Genomic DNA, 14,530 nt, shown 5'->3' with positions numbered 1-14,530 from the left:
GTCATAATGTGTCTGTAGGGTTGGTGTAGGTTTCATTAGCCCTTACTTGTGCATAGCACTGTGCGCTGACTTATGTTACAATGTTGGTGTTACATAAATAAACTACACTGTCTAATTTACAATCTAAGACATTGCCTGCAGTTCTATAGCACTTTCCACCTGATGCAGATGCTCAAAGCGCTTTATGATGACGCCATTCAGACACACACTCACTCACTCATATGGAATTGTGGCGTTTCATTGTAAATCATGAAACAAATGAGCATAACAAATGAAATAACTAATGAACTAATGGAATATACGATGTAATCTCAGTCTGGACTCCGGAGAACTAGAAAAGGATGTCATATGCCAAATGTGGCACGCAAGCCTCACTGTGGGAGGGGCTGCTCTGTGTGTGTGTGTGTGTGTGTGTGTGTGTGTGTGTGTGTGTGTGTGTGTGTGTGTGTGTGTGTGTGTGTGTGTGTTTTGTGCTGCAGACTGGGCAGGTTGCCATGGTGGAGAAAAGGACACTGCTGCCCTTTCATGCAGAGTAATAAATGCTAAAATATTACATTCGGTATCAAATTTGGACTAAAACTCTGAGCTGCTTCCCAAACTCTCATGATACTTATTGCTATAATGGACCTGCGGTGTACGGACGTTTGATTTCCTCCCATGATGCAGCGGGAAAAACTGATCTCCATTTGTCCTGCAGTTACTTTTGTTAGCATTTCTTACATTCCTCGTGCAAACAAGTCTGAAATCGGTGCAGCTGTCTGTCCCAAACAGGAAATACTATTTACATGGAGACATTCAAAATTTGTGTCTTCATCCGTCCCTCCTCACTTACATTGTCCATCTGTTTCCAGCAGTGATCCAAATGCTGCTGAGCCTTCCTGCCCTCCTGGAGATGCTGCTCATTGACACACAAATGCATAAAATCAGAACATTTGTACAGAAACACAGAAAACACAGGAAGACATCCATACGCACATGGACCAAAAAAAATAAATAAATAAATAATAATAGTAATTCAGCGGAAAGAAAAGTGGTTCAGACCACAGATTTTGTCAAATCCACTGACTGCAGTTGGAAAATGACTTACACACACCTAGAATTACACACTTACAGATTCTCTAAAGTGATGATTTTGGGGCAGTTCTTATTTACATCAGTGGGTTCTGAGCCTTAGATTGGACAGCAGGAGGCATCTGAAGGTGTTAGTTTGGGCTGTGATCCAATCAACATTTTCTGATGCTGCAGTCAAGCGTAATGCTGAAGATTAGTTCCAGGTAAAACAAACTCTTACTTTTCATTGACATGACACTCCTAGTGACTGGACTGTGTCTGTAAGGATGGGATGGGTTAAATGTAGAAGACACATTTAGTTGTATGTATGTATGTATGTATGTACGTACGTACGTACGTACGTACAATGATAATAAAGCCTCTTCCTCCTCCTTCTTCTGTTACATCACTATAGTTTTATATATATATATATATATATATATATATATATATATATATATATATATATGGTTCTGTTATTTTATAGAGTTACTGTTTTATTACTGTGTCATTTCACTGATAAAGTGCCAGGAGTCCTATGTAACAGATATTGTGTAACGTGGTACTGTGTGCTGTGATTGGTAGAACATGTTTCAAAGAATAGCACCGGGAATAATGCGCAGGTGGAAACACTCATGGCCCATTCATACTATGACGTGAAGTGACTCTCACTGGCAGATTTAGCGGATTCCCAAAAACCTGTGTGAAATGCCGGAGAAGGAACGCTCCAGGGGTCCAAATTTCCTGTCTTCAACGCGGGCAGACGTAGCTTAGCAGCCGTTTGCCGATGGTGCACTGACTACTGTTGTACGTAACTTTCGGCATCGGAGGGTGAATGTGGTGCTTTGGTAGTGCATTCTGCAGAGGACCATGGCAGTGGCTTAACGATTGTAACGTCAGGTGATGTAGCTTATATAAACTCTGCGTAACTGCGCAATTGCATCACTTGCTACTAGTGCATCGCTGAGGCAGGTTCTACATTTTCCTTTACATGTCTACATATTTGTTCATGCCCAAGGGATACAGAGAAGGTGCATCCAGTCAAGCCTCTGACGTTGGCAAGGGGAAACCGGCAGAGTGGAACGGTGCAGTATTGGCGTACTAGCGGAGGTGCTGTAGCGGAGCTCATCTTTTGCCCGTGTTTTCACATGAACAGTGAAAAATTTAAGCATGTGGAAATTTTTTCCCGGAACCACGACAATCAGTGTTACCCGCGGAGTCTGGTGGACCTGTACGCTGGTCAACAGTAAGTAACTTTTCACTCCCCATCGGCAAACGTTGGGCTAATTGTCAGAGTGTGAATGAGCCAGAAGTAGTTGTAAGTAGTGTTGGAAAAAAGGTTTGAAAAACAAGCAGTTTAGCACTGTTTTGTGTATTTTTCATAATATGAATTTACACAATTACTTTTGTGTGTGTGTGTTTTCCATTTTTACAATTTGTGGGATTCGCTGTAAAATAGCTTGTTAATTGTTTTTGTGCCAGAATCAGGTATAGCACAAAATGGATACATGGTGCCAATTTTTTTTTTTTGCCAAAACAAACGCATCAGTGGTGTCAAACTTCATAACTTTTAGTAGTTTGCCCAATAATTCTTTGCAACTTATATATTTACCTACATCACAAAATGTAACCCAAGAGTGTTGGCTTGTTCTATTCATGAACTAATTATGTTTAAAAGTCTGTATTCTACAGATTTTCAAGAGAAACGTAGTCTTAATATTCATGAGTTTGCCCTGCTTGTTGTCAGCATAGATGAGATATGTAACTCCCTATTATTGGCTAACTACGGGCTGGCTGGTATACTCACATGTTTCCGTTCAGCTTTGAGGTCTTGGCTGTACCTCATCAGCTCTCCATAAACCCTGTGACCCATCTCCTCCGCCACCACCTCCCTCTGCCCAGCATAGTCATTCAGTTCATTCAGGATGGAGTAGAACGAGAGACAAGATGTGAACCTGGACAGCAAACATTGAAACATTTTCATTTACGATAAATAAATCAAACACGGACAGTGACTGACCGATAGTGGATCTCTTCCAAATGACTGGGGCTGTGCGATTAATCGTGTTAAAATCACAATCTCGATTCACACCTCCTTGCAATCTCATTTCTTAATGATGATTGTGCTTTTATTTGCAGCTCGAGACCACATGGTGTAGTGAAAACTAAATTTAATAAATGACTGAGAAGCAGGCAAAACATTTGATCAAAATGTCAGTTTTATCTGAATTGAAAGGGTCAATAAATATCAGTAAGAATGAAGGCAAAAGAGAGCGAGTCCACAGCGTTTTACTCACCTCGGCTCTTCATCTTTGCCGCGCTTTGGACAGTATTTCTTCACCAAGTTCCTTTTTTGGGGGAAAAAAGAGAAGCAGACAAAGGTTAACAGTACTGTGTGGCAGAGGGACAGGTAAACAGAGAACAGGAGGTTTTGCCACGCTGGCTGGCAGGCAGTCACACCGACACAGTCAAAGATTTACACATCAAAGACTCTGCTGATGCCCCGAGGGTCTGACAACACGGTGGCAAAGCCGGGTGGGAATGATTTAACAAGAAATAAGGGTGTGGGGGCTGGTGGGGTGCGAGTCGAGTCTGAACTACAAGCACTCTCTCTACAAAGGCGTCCATATTAAAACACAGAGGTGTGTCTTTGATCATTTTTCAGACCTGCAGCAGTAACTGTGTTGTGTATTCTGAAGGGATTTCCCTCTGAAATCACAAGCGTCTGTTTTGGGGGATTCTACCAGATTTTAATGAGGCGGACTGAAATCCTGACAGATATTCACCTTTCTAAGATGAAAACTATCAAAGTCAAAGAACTGTGAGGAATTCTTTAGTCCCGACACCAACGTGGACGCTCAATATCACACTTTAGACACGCTTTAATTTTGCAACATCAGATTTTACAGGTAAAAAAAAAAAAAACTAAACAAAACAAAAACCAGCCCACAGAGGTCCTGTTTTTAGGAGACCTTTGTGAGTGTGTGTGTCTACCTGAGCTGCTTGGCGTAGTTCTGCTCTACCTCCAGTCGCTCCTTCACAAACTTTGCGTAGCGCTCAAGAAAGTCAATCCCCCACTGAGTGTGTTTGTCCAGGTTATCAAACTGGTCCTAAGGACAGAAACACACAAACAAAAAATGTTTTTAAAGCAAGCAGTGTGCCAGGGAGGAACAAGAAGTTTAAATTATGTGCTGTTCTCCAAGGATTAACTTGACATTTTAGCAGATATTAAAAAATAAATAATGCCACATCCACCAGCTATGAAACAATAGTGAAAATCATTTATCATGTTCCACACAACTGACGGAATGTTGCACCATTCAAATCAAACCATTCCAATATTACAATTTAACAAGTCCGTAGTTTTCTGTGTTTTTTAAAAACCACAACATTTTTTTTCTCATCATGAAATTAAAAATCTGAAATCTTTAACCCTCTGAACCTGCAATTTATGAGTGTTTATATGCAGGCATGCACATAACTGGTACTCATGGTGCTTGTGCGTGCTAAAAATAAATGATGCGCAGCAGAAAACACAAAGGAAGCGCTTCATAAGAGGAAAGCAATGACTGATTGTCGGAAAAGTGTTTCCCTCTGTTGTGCATCAATGATGTTTCGCACACACAAGCACCCTGAGTACCAGTTATGTGCACCCCTGTTTATATGCCCTCCTGTTGCATTTTACCAACTCTGGGCTCATTTTTCACTGCACCTGCAAGTATAGCACCTCTGTGGAAAAAGCATCAAGGCAGCTAGAAGGACAAAGAACTTAAAATGTCTTTTGTGCAGTTATAATGTCATAAACCAAGATTTAAAAAGCAAGCAAGATTAAAAAGGGCATAAAACAAGATTAAAAAAAAGTTGAATATCTTTGATAATTTATTTTTAAAATGTGGGAAAATAATAAATAAATAAAGATGAAAAACATTTATATAATATTTTTACAAATACCCACAATTATTATTACCAGGATTGCTCAAGATACAAGATATAAAATATTAGGGAAGAACATGCACCTCTATAGGAGAAGGACAAAGAAATTAAAATGCTGAAGAAGTTCATGCATCATCATGAACAAACCTGAAGATCAACTCTTTGATAAAAAAAAAGAACTAACTAGCAAACAAAAGCTGCAACTGGCTGATCAAGGGCAACAAACTAGGGAGATACACAACAGCAGGGAGGCTCTGACACAGGAGATACAGGATCTTCACGGTGAGCTGGAGAGCAGACAGGAGGAAGAGATCCTGGGGACACTCCAAAATATGCAAGATAAAGTGAAGAATTTAAATGAATCTGCAGTGACTTTAGAGGAAAAACAACCAATGGAGTCTGTGGTTGTTGAGCTACTATCCAAAGGTTGGTAGCATCACTGTCACACATCAGCCAAGGTTGGATGACTCCTCACCATGGAGTTTTTTTTTTTTTTTTTTAAATCAGCATGGTGACACCCTAACTCACCATAAGAGCTGTGTGAAGAGGTGATGGGCTCGAGGTTAAAGCAGTGGATTTATCAGCAGAGGATCCAGAGTTCAAATCCCAGTGAGATTAGAAAAACCACAAAGGGCCATGGGGTAAGGTCCTTAATCCCCAAGTTGGTCCTGTTGTGCAGTTCATGGCAGCAGGATGGCATGGCTGAATGTGAGGCATCATTGGGAAGGACTTTGAGCTGCTGATTCATATAAAAGCAGTGGGGTTTTTTTTGTTTTTATTTACTTCTACCAAGCCACACCCTAACATGGTTCTGATGTTGTGAGTATTGTCTATGGGTTTTTCATTATAAATGTGTGCTTGAATCAATTTTAGGTTATTTCGAGCATTTTTAGGAAATAAATAAAATGTATATTTAGGAAGAAAAAACAACATGATGCAGTGCATCCAGAAAGTATTCAAAGCTCTACACTTTTCCCACAATTTTTATTTTACAGCGTTATTCCAAAATGTATGAAATTCATTTTTTCTTTGAAATTCTACACACAAAACCTCATAATGACAATGTAAAAAAGTTTATTTATTCTTTTGGATTTTTGCAATTAAAAAAGTGGGGAAAAAAATAAATCTCATGTACATAAGTATTCACAGCCTTTGCAATGAAGCTCAAAATTGAGCTCAGGTGTATCCTGTTTCCACTGATCATCCTTGAGATGTTTGTGCAGCTTAACTGAAGTCCACCTGAGGTAAATTCAGTTGACTGGACATGATTTGGAAAGAGACACACCTGTCAACATATAAGGTCCCACAGTTGACAGTGCATGTCAGAGCACAAACTAAACATTAAGTCAAAGTGTGCTTTTTGTGTGTGTGTGTGTGTTTTTCTGCAAGCGTCCCATCCTGTGCACTGACACGGACGCCCAAAATTTCCTATACATTCGTTTTTGTCAATTGTGTCGACAGCATGGCCCAAGTAGAGGGTCACCCCTTTGAGTCTGGTCTGCTTGAGGTTTCTTCCTCAAATCATCAGAGGGAGTTTTTCTTTACCACTGTCGCCTGTGTGCTTGCTCTAGGGGTTGGTAAGGTTAGACCCTACTTGTGTGAAGTGCCTTGAGGCAACTTTTTTGTGATTTGGCGCTATATAAGTGAAAATAAATTTAAAATTGAAATTGAAAAGGAAGTGTCTGTAGACCTCAAGACAGGATTGTCTCGAGGCACAAATCTGGGGAAGGCTACAGAAACATTTCTGCTACTTTGAAGGTCCCAATGAGCACAGTGGCCTCCATCATCTGTAAATGGAAGAAGTTCAGATCCACCTGGACTCTTCCGAGACCTGGCCGCCCGTATAAACTGAGCAATCGGGGGAGAAGGGCCTTAAGCAAGGATACGACCAAGAACCCGATGGTTACACTGTCAGAGCTCCAGCATTCCTCTGCGGAGAGAGGAGACCCTTCCAGAAGGACAACCATCTCTGTAGCAATCCACCAATCAGGCCTGTATGGTAGAGTGGCCAGACGGAAGCCACTCCTTAGGAAAAGGCAAGGCACCTGAAGGACTCTAAGACCAGGAGAAACAAAATTCTCTGGTCAGATGAGACAAAGATTGAACAAGGCACTGCTCATCACATTGCCAATACCATCCATACAGTGAAGCATGGTGGTGGCAGCATCATGCTGTGTGGATGCTTTTTCAGCAGCAGGAACTGGGAGATGAGTCAGGATTGAGGGAAAGATGAATGCAGCAATGTACAGAGACATCCTGGATGAAAACCTGCTCCAGTGCGCTCGACCTCAGACTGGGGTGACAGTTCATCTTTCAGCAGCACAATAACCCTAAGCACACAGCCAAGATATCAAAGGAGTGGCGTCAAGGCAACTCTCTGAATGTCCTTGAGTGGCCCAGCCAGAGCCCAGACTTGAATCTGATTGAACATCTCTGGAGAGATCTGAAAATGGCTGTGCACCAACACTTGCCACCCAACCTGATGGAGCTTAATAGGTGTTGCAAAGAGGAATGGACAAAACTGCCCAAAGATAGGTGCACCCAGCTTGTGGCATCACATTCAGTAAGACTTGAGGCTGTAATTGCTGCCAAATGAGCATCAACAAAGTATTGAGCAAAGGATGTGAATATGTAAATATATGTGATTTCTTCGTTTTAATTTTTAATACATTTGGAATAAAAAAAAAACTTTTTTCATGTTGTTATTATGGGGTGTTGTGAGTAGAATTTTGAAGGAAAGAATTAATTTACTCCATTTTGGAATAAGGCTGTAACATAAAATGTGGGAAAAGTAAAGCACAGTCAATACTTTGTCGATGCACTGTAGATAATCAACAACATGAGTTCTAAAAATAAATAAATAAAAATAATAATAAAATAAATATTCAGCAATGTGTGCTGCCATTGTGTGAAATTACATTGCAATCCAAAATCAGCTCATGACTGCATGACTATATGTGCATGAATAAAACACAAAATGTCCAGTTGCCTCTTGTTGAAGATGTTCAGTTCAACAAGAACAATTTACCTCATGCACTTCTTCATAAGGTGTACTACTATTGTACAAAGTTTCATTAAACTTGGAGCATGACAAGTAAATCATCTAGCTGATATAACTGGCCGATATGAGGTACTTGCAGATAAATCGATATTGTGGTTTATAACAGGACACATTACAAATACTTCACAAAAATGTTACGGGAATTCTTTGTTTGTGCTATGTTTTTCTTGGGGGATAAAAAAAGAGAAGAATTTCAGTTAATATATCAGCATATATTTCAGAAGGATCAAATATCTAAATCGGTATCGGTCTTTAAAATCCTGTATCAGTCAGGCTCTAATACATCTTGTAAGCATGTGCTCTTTTTCTCTTCTACTGTCTCTCTTGACAATATTCCTCTGGTCTTTTAGTTTACGCTCTGTTCCAGTGTCTAATTCAGTTAAATATTCACTGTTTTTTTGTCATATGACTGCTGGTCTCAGTGAAGTCATTCAAAGCTTCACAGTTGCAAGGAGTGCAGAATATTTTGTCCTTTTTTTTTTTTAAGGGGATCTGGATTGTGAAAGTAGTTCTTTTATGGCAAAAAGAATAAGACATAAAACAAAGTGATTCTGATTAAATACAAAAAGATAAATGTGTCAGCAGCATCCTGTCGGATGTAATTCAATTGTGATTCATAAAAATAAACTGCAGATGTCTTCCTGCCAGTGACTCAGTGGTACACGTGCAGTCATGTGACTCATACCAACACGCGACACATAGATGAGGCAGATCTATCCAGAACAAACAGGATTCAATCCAGCCATAAATCCATTCTTTTTAAAGATGGAAAGTGAAATGGTGATACCCATTCATTTCACTGGCTTCGGTAACGCTGCATGCGCTTCAGTCTGCATTTTCTCAGCGCGTCAACACAAACCCAAAGCATGGACTGGAACAAATGAGGGTTGCCAAGGGAAATATGAGATGGTACGAGACAGCTGACCACCTTGTTTGTTTAGTTACCATTTTCTTCTGAGACAAAAATAACAGCGTGTGTGACGAAAAGCACCACGGCCTCACTTTGGTTATCGTATCATATGCAGAATCCCAGAGAGCGAGAACGTGTAGTTGTGAACAGGGAGATTACAGCAAAGGTACAGGTACGGCTCCATACCTGTTCCTATAGAAAATGAATGGTTCTGAACCCAAAGGTAGCAAGAATGTGTTCTGCTGAAGTGTCCCTGAATGTCTTTTGCATTTTCTTTTATACTGCTGAAAGCTGATGTGTAAATGAGTAAATTAAAAAAATAATCATAATAAAGAAAAATGGAAAAATATTTCAACAAATGCAAGGATTCAATGACAGACAATAGATATTATATATTATTATTTATTAGGTACACCTTGCTAGAACTGGAGCCTCTTTTGCCTTCAGAAGTGCCTTAATTCTTCATGGCATAGATTCAACAAGATATTTGTCAATATTTACATGACAGCATCACAGTCGCCCATTCAACCAATCTGTCCATTCTCCTCTGAACTCTGACAACAATGAGGTATTTTCATCCACACAACTGCTGCTCACTGGATATCTCCTCTTTTTTGGACCATTCTGTGTAAAACCTAGAGATGGTTGTGCGTGAAAATCACAGTAGATCAGCAGTTTTTGAAATACTCAGACCAGCCCGTCTGGCACAAACAACGATGCCACATTCAAAGTCACTTAAATCCCCTTTACTCCCCATTCTGATGCTCAGTTTGAACCTCAAGTCATCTTCACCCCCTTGAGATGCCCAAATGCATTGAGTTGCTGCCATGGCTGATTAGCTATTTGTGTTAACAAGCAAACTGAACAGGTGTACCTAATAAAGTGTGTGTATATATATATATATATATATATATATATATATATATATATATACATATACACACACACACACACACACACACACACACACACACACACACACACACACACACACACACACACACACACACACACACACACACACACCCTTCATGATGTAACCCATAGGGTTTCTGAAGAGGATGGCTGAAGCTCAAATGGGGTGGCTCCAAATATCATTTTGACCATGGTTGACTCTGCCTAAATCCCAGTGTCCTGTCTGGGGTGAACCCCGCCTCTTGCCTATGACTGCTGGCATAGACTCCAGCCCCCTGTGACCCTTAACTGGAGTAAAGCCGAGGACATACTACAAGATTTTTTTTGCCCGATCTTACCCACAATTCACACTTGGGCAGAGTCTGCACCAGTCAGCAGAGTCTGGATGCAATCACGTGGTGCGTGCTGATTACCGACCCAACTGCAAAGACATGTCAGACAAGCCAGTGAAAAACAGGAAGTGGGACACAGGAAGTAGTGTCAGAAGATGAAGACAACAGGAAGTAGTCAGCGGGAATATCTACAGTATGATGAGTCCACACTGCCAACATCTACTTCTCTGCGACTTGACCCACACCAGTTTTTTATTCTTCTCAATGGATTTCTCAGAGCAGATGAATGCACAAACAACAGCAACAGTGAGCCATTTGTCATCTGTTTGTTTACCCTCTAGAGTGTCGCCGTCGTGAGAGTTTGCACTGAAACCAGTTGGTTAGTGTGTAGTCCAAGTCTTTTCAAAATCGGGAAAGACTATGAAAGCTGATTAGTGTGTCCCCAGTTTAAGTGGGCGTAGAAAATGAATGAATGACTACTTTGTTTGTCCATTAGTCCAATTAACTGCACAATAAGCCTCAGGGATTTGTAACAAATGCTTACAAAGGACAAATACAGTCGAGATCTGGACCCACCAGTTAACTAGCTGTCACTCAAAGTAACCACACCCGTAATCCCCCCAATACAATTCTCGGAAATGGAGGAACTATTTTTCTGAGACCAAAACATGTATGTGTGTGTGTGTGTGTTGTATAGTTGTGTGTACAAATTTTGGCTTTAAATCATCATTGTGAGGACAGTCTGGCCGGTCCTCACAACTTCAAAGGGTTGTCCGAGGGTTAAGACTTGAGCCCGCCCATACAGAGAAGAGTTTAGGTGTATGCGGTCTCCGAAAGTGCCACTTCTTTGAAACAGGTCCCAGAGTGGATAAATCTGAAAACTCCCCTTTGTGTTTTCATGTGTACAACCAAAACACGTTTTGTGAAATGATGTCATTTTATTCTTCTTCTACGTTTGCATACAGTACGTAAACTTTATGCGGATGCTCCATATCGTCTTCTCCATTTTTTTGTGGGAGCGCTACAGCGCCACATATAGGCAGCGTTTTCAGTGATTTCGTGTGTACGCTGACATTTCTTGAAACAGTGTCGTGTGCACAGAACACTATTTGAAAATGATGAAAGTTCTGTTTCTGTGTGGACAAGGCTTTGGTTTCTGGGTTAGAACCGGGTTTGGGGCTATGCGATGCATTATGTCGACATGTTCCCACAACTATGGAGAGACAAGTTTCACTTTTTGGCTCTGGAGGTTGCAACTTGGGTTAAGTTCTTGCACAAAAATAATGATAACAATAATTATAATAATAATCTCTGAGATTTATTTGGGTGGCACATAAATCCCAGTGTGGAGCAGCGTGTAATAAAAAGTAGATCTGATGGGCGGAGAGGCACAAGTACAAGTTGGTAAATGCAAGTCCACAGAGATCTTAAACCCCCCCCCCCCCCCCCCAAAAAAAAAACTGTCTTAAATTAAATTCTATATTTAATAATAAAGGAAGGCCAGAAGAGAGGACAAATCAGTCCAGTCTGTCCATCTCCTTCTGGCGAGCGAGTCTGCCTATGGTTACCGCCGCTTCTGTAACGGGTTCTATGAATAAATAATGGAGTATGAGCTCATGCTGTCGTTTGTGGAAAGCTTTATAAAAAGGACTACCTCACTGGGGAAATGACATCGCTTGTCCTCAGAGCTCCAAAGGACAGGAGGATGAGGACGGTGATTAGGATGATGTTCAAAGCTCAGCTGCCTGAATCAGGCTGCTCGGTAAATTAGACTGCTGCAGCACCTGCACACTCAAAATGCTTCAAAGACCAGAGGGCACCCCCACCACCACCACGCACCCACCTCCACACACGCGATCGTATTTTGTTAATCAAAGCTGTGGTGACTCAGAAATCACTCACTCTGTCTTTACTGGGACGGCACACAAAATGACACCACACTAGTTGTGTGCATCATACACTCCTCACCGGCCACTTTATTAAGTACACATGTTCAATTACTCGTTAACACAAACAGCTAATCAGCCAATCGCATGCAATGCATTTATGCATCGAGATGTGGTGAAGACGACTTGCTGAAGTTCAAACCGAACATCACAATGCAGAAGAAACGGGATTTAAGTGACTTTGAACGTGGCATGGTTGTTTGTGCCAGACGGGCTGGTCTGAGTATTTCAGAAACTGCTGCTGATCTACTGGGATTTTCACACACAATCATCGAGGGTTTACAGAGAATGGTCCAAAAAAGAGCAAATGTCCAGCGAGCAGGAATTGTGTGGACAAAAATACCTTGTTGAAGTCAGTGGTCAGAGGAGAACGGAGAGACTGGTTGAATGGGCGACTGTGTGATGCTATCATGTCAATATGGACCAACATCTCTGAGGAATGTTTCCAACACCTTGTTGAATCTATGCCACAAAGGATTAAGGCAGCTCTGAAGGCCAAAGAGGGTCCAACCCGGTACTAGCAAGGTGTACCTAATAAAGTGGCCGGGTGAGTGTATATCTGTTTCAATAAACGTTCTGTGATGAAATATATGAATTAAACTGGTCAAATTTTGTTTATGCAATGTGCCAATTACATCCCCTTGAAGACATCAGACTGGAATGAGTGTCCCTCACACACATGTTCATATGGTGTTAAACATCAAATCCATTAAATAGTTCAGGAGGCGTTGCACTTACAAATCCAATATCATTTGATCCGTCCATTAAGCACAACATTCCTAATAGTCTCAGTCTCCTATATAAGAGGGTATTGAAAATAAATAAATGAAAACTACACTAATTGGAATCTACCAGAGAATGATGGACATGTTTGCTTGATAAATTAATTATCAAAGTACCTATCCATCAAATGTCCAGTCAATTCATAAAAACAATAATCATTTAAGGTCTAGTTTTTAGGAAGTTTAGCATCTCATGGCTCAACTCAGCAGTGCCAGTTTCTGTGAATCGTGCAAAGTATATATATATATATATATATATATATATATATATATATATATATATATATATATATATATATATATATATATATATATATATGAGAAACAATGAAAACCAGGACATTTTCATCACTTTCTTAAAAAAAATAAAAATAAATAAATAAATAAAATAAATAAATAAATAATGGCCAGGACACGACATGAAAAACAAGATATGTCCTGGGATAACATGATGTTATATATATATATATATATATATATATATATATATATATATATATATAGCAGAAACCTAGTTTAATCCAACGGGACATGATTTTTGAGAATTGGGCAGATGGATCAAAAGCTGCAGAGAGCAGGAGATGCAGACATGAAACAGACAGAGTGGGTTTTTATATTCTACCGTACCAAGTCGAGAGGTCGGCGAGGTATAAAAACACCCACACACCTCAACAACACAAGCCATTTTTTACACACAACATGAAACACAACAGATTCTCACAAAAATAAATAAAAAGCCAAGTGATTTCATTTAAAGGGTTCCAGCCTGAGGGTCACAGTAAATCTATGATTTCGCGGCTCCCTGTGTGGAGATTCCACTGTGGAAATACAATCTCCTGTGCAGCCTGACAACCAATCAGACGTCTAGACTGTCATCTGTGGCCAATCAGACAGCCAGACAGTCTGTGGAGGAGGAACGGTTAATTAGCATAGAAACTGCTGTGAGGACAATAGATTAATTAGACACTAAAGGCATTCCAGAGCAGCACGCACCAGTGCAGTAACGATCGTGCACACAGTCTCGCTGATGATGCACATCATGGAAGTAACGGGGTGAGAAACATCAACTTGTCTGAAGACCCTCGGGGTGCTGTCTGCACTTTGTACTCACCTACTTCAAAAACAATCAACACGGGGAGTGTGAGCATCGACGGGTATTTGTGAGGACCTAAAACTATTCCCACCATCAGTTTTAGGAACACAGGCAAAAATTGATGCATGCACAGTCTATCCAATCACAGCCACTGATGCTTTGACCTCCTCCAGAACTGTCACAGTGTCTTCGTGGCTTCCCTCACAAGTATTCTTGGTGCAGGCTCACAGGGCTCTGACCTACAGAGGTTTTAACATACTTGACTGTGACTTGGAAATGCTCTTGGATAATGACAATATCCATCAGTCAAGAGCGGACAGGTCCAGTCTGATAGCATGCACTGGTGCCTCCATGCACCCCCTTGTTTCCTGGATGGCAACCACCCAGGCAGACGGCCAGTACATCCCCACCTCTAGAAAGTAATCTTCTGGCTGTCACAGTGAGGTAAAACATGGACTTCCACTTGTCCTTCTCCAGCTGCTGAGATCCTTAACACTGAGGCACCTGA

General features: G+C 40.8%; 1 protein-coding gene across 3 annotated transcripts in view; it reads right to left on the bottom strand.

Annotated features, from left to right (window-relative positions):
- fnbp1l (formin binding protein 1-like) overlaps positions 1-14,530 on the bottom strand; it is an 86,239-nt gene that overhangs the window by 21,833 nt on the left and 49,876 nt on the right. For all 3 annotated transcript variants that reach the window (XM_034179454.1, XM_034179452.1, XM_034179453.1), the window contains exons 2-5: positions 4,045-4,160; positions 3,348-3,398; positions 2,858-3,005; positions 833-895 (exon numbers count right to left, since the gene is read on the bottom strand). In XM_034179454.1, the coding sequence (XP_034035345.1) occupies positions 833-895; positions 2,858-3,005; positions 3,348-3,398; positions 4,045-4,160 (378 nt within the window). The remainder of the gene's footprint in view (positions 1-832; positions 896-2,857; positions 3,006-3,347; positions 3,399-4,044; positions 4,161-14,530) is intronic.

This window comes from Thalassophryne amazonica, chromosome 10, assembly GCF_902500255.1.
Source record: "Thalassophryne amazonica chromosome 10, fThaAma1.1, whole genome shotgun sequence".
NCBI lineage: Eukaryota > Metazoa > Chordata > Actinopteri > Batrachoidiformes > Batrachoididae > Thalassophryne > Thalassophryne amazonica.
The sequence above is the reverse complement of the archived record's forward strand: the minus strand, read 5'-3'. Positions and strand labels throughout refer to the sequence as shown.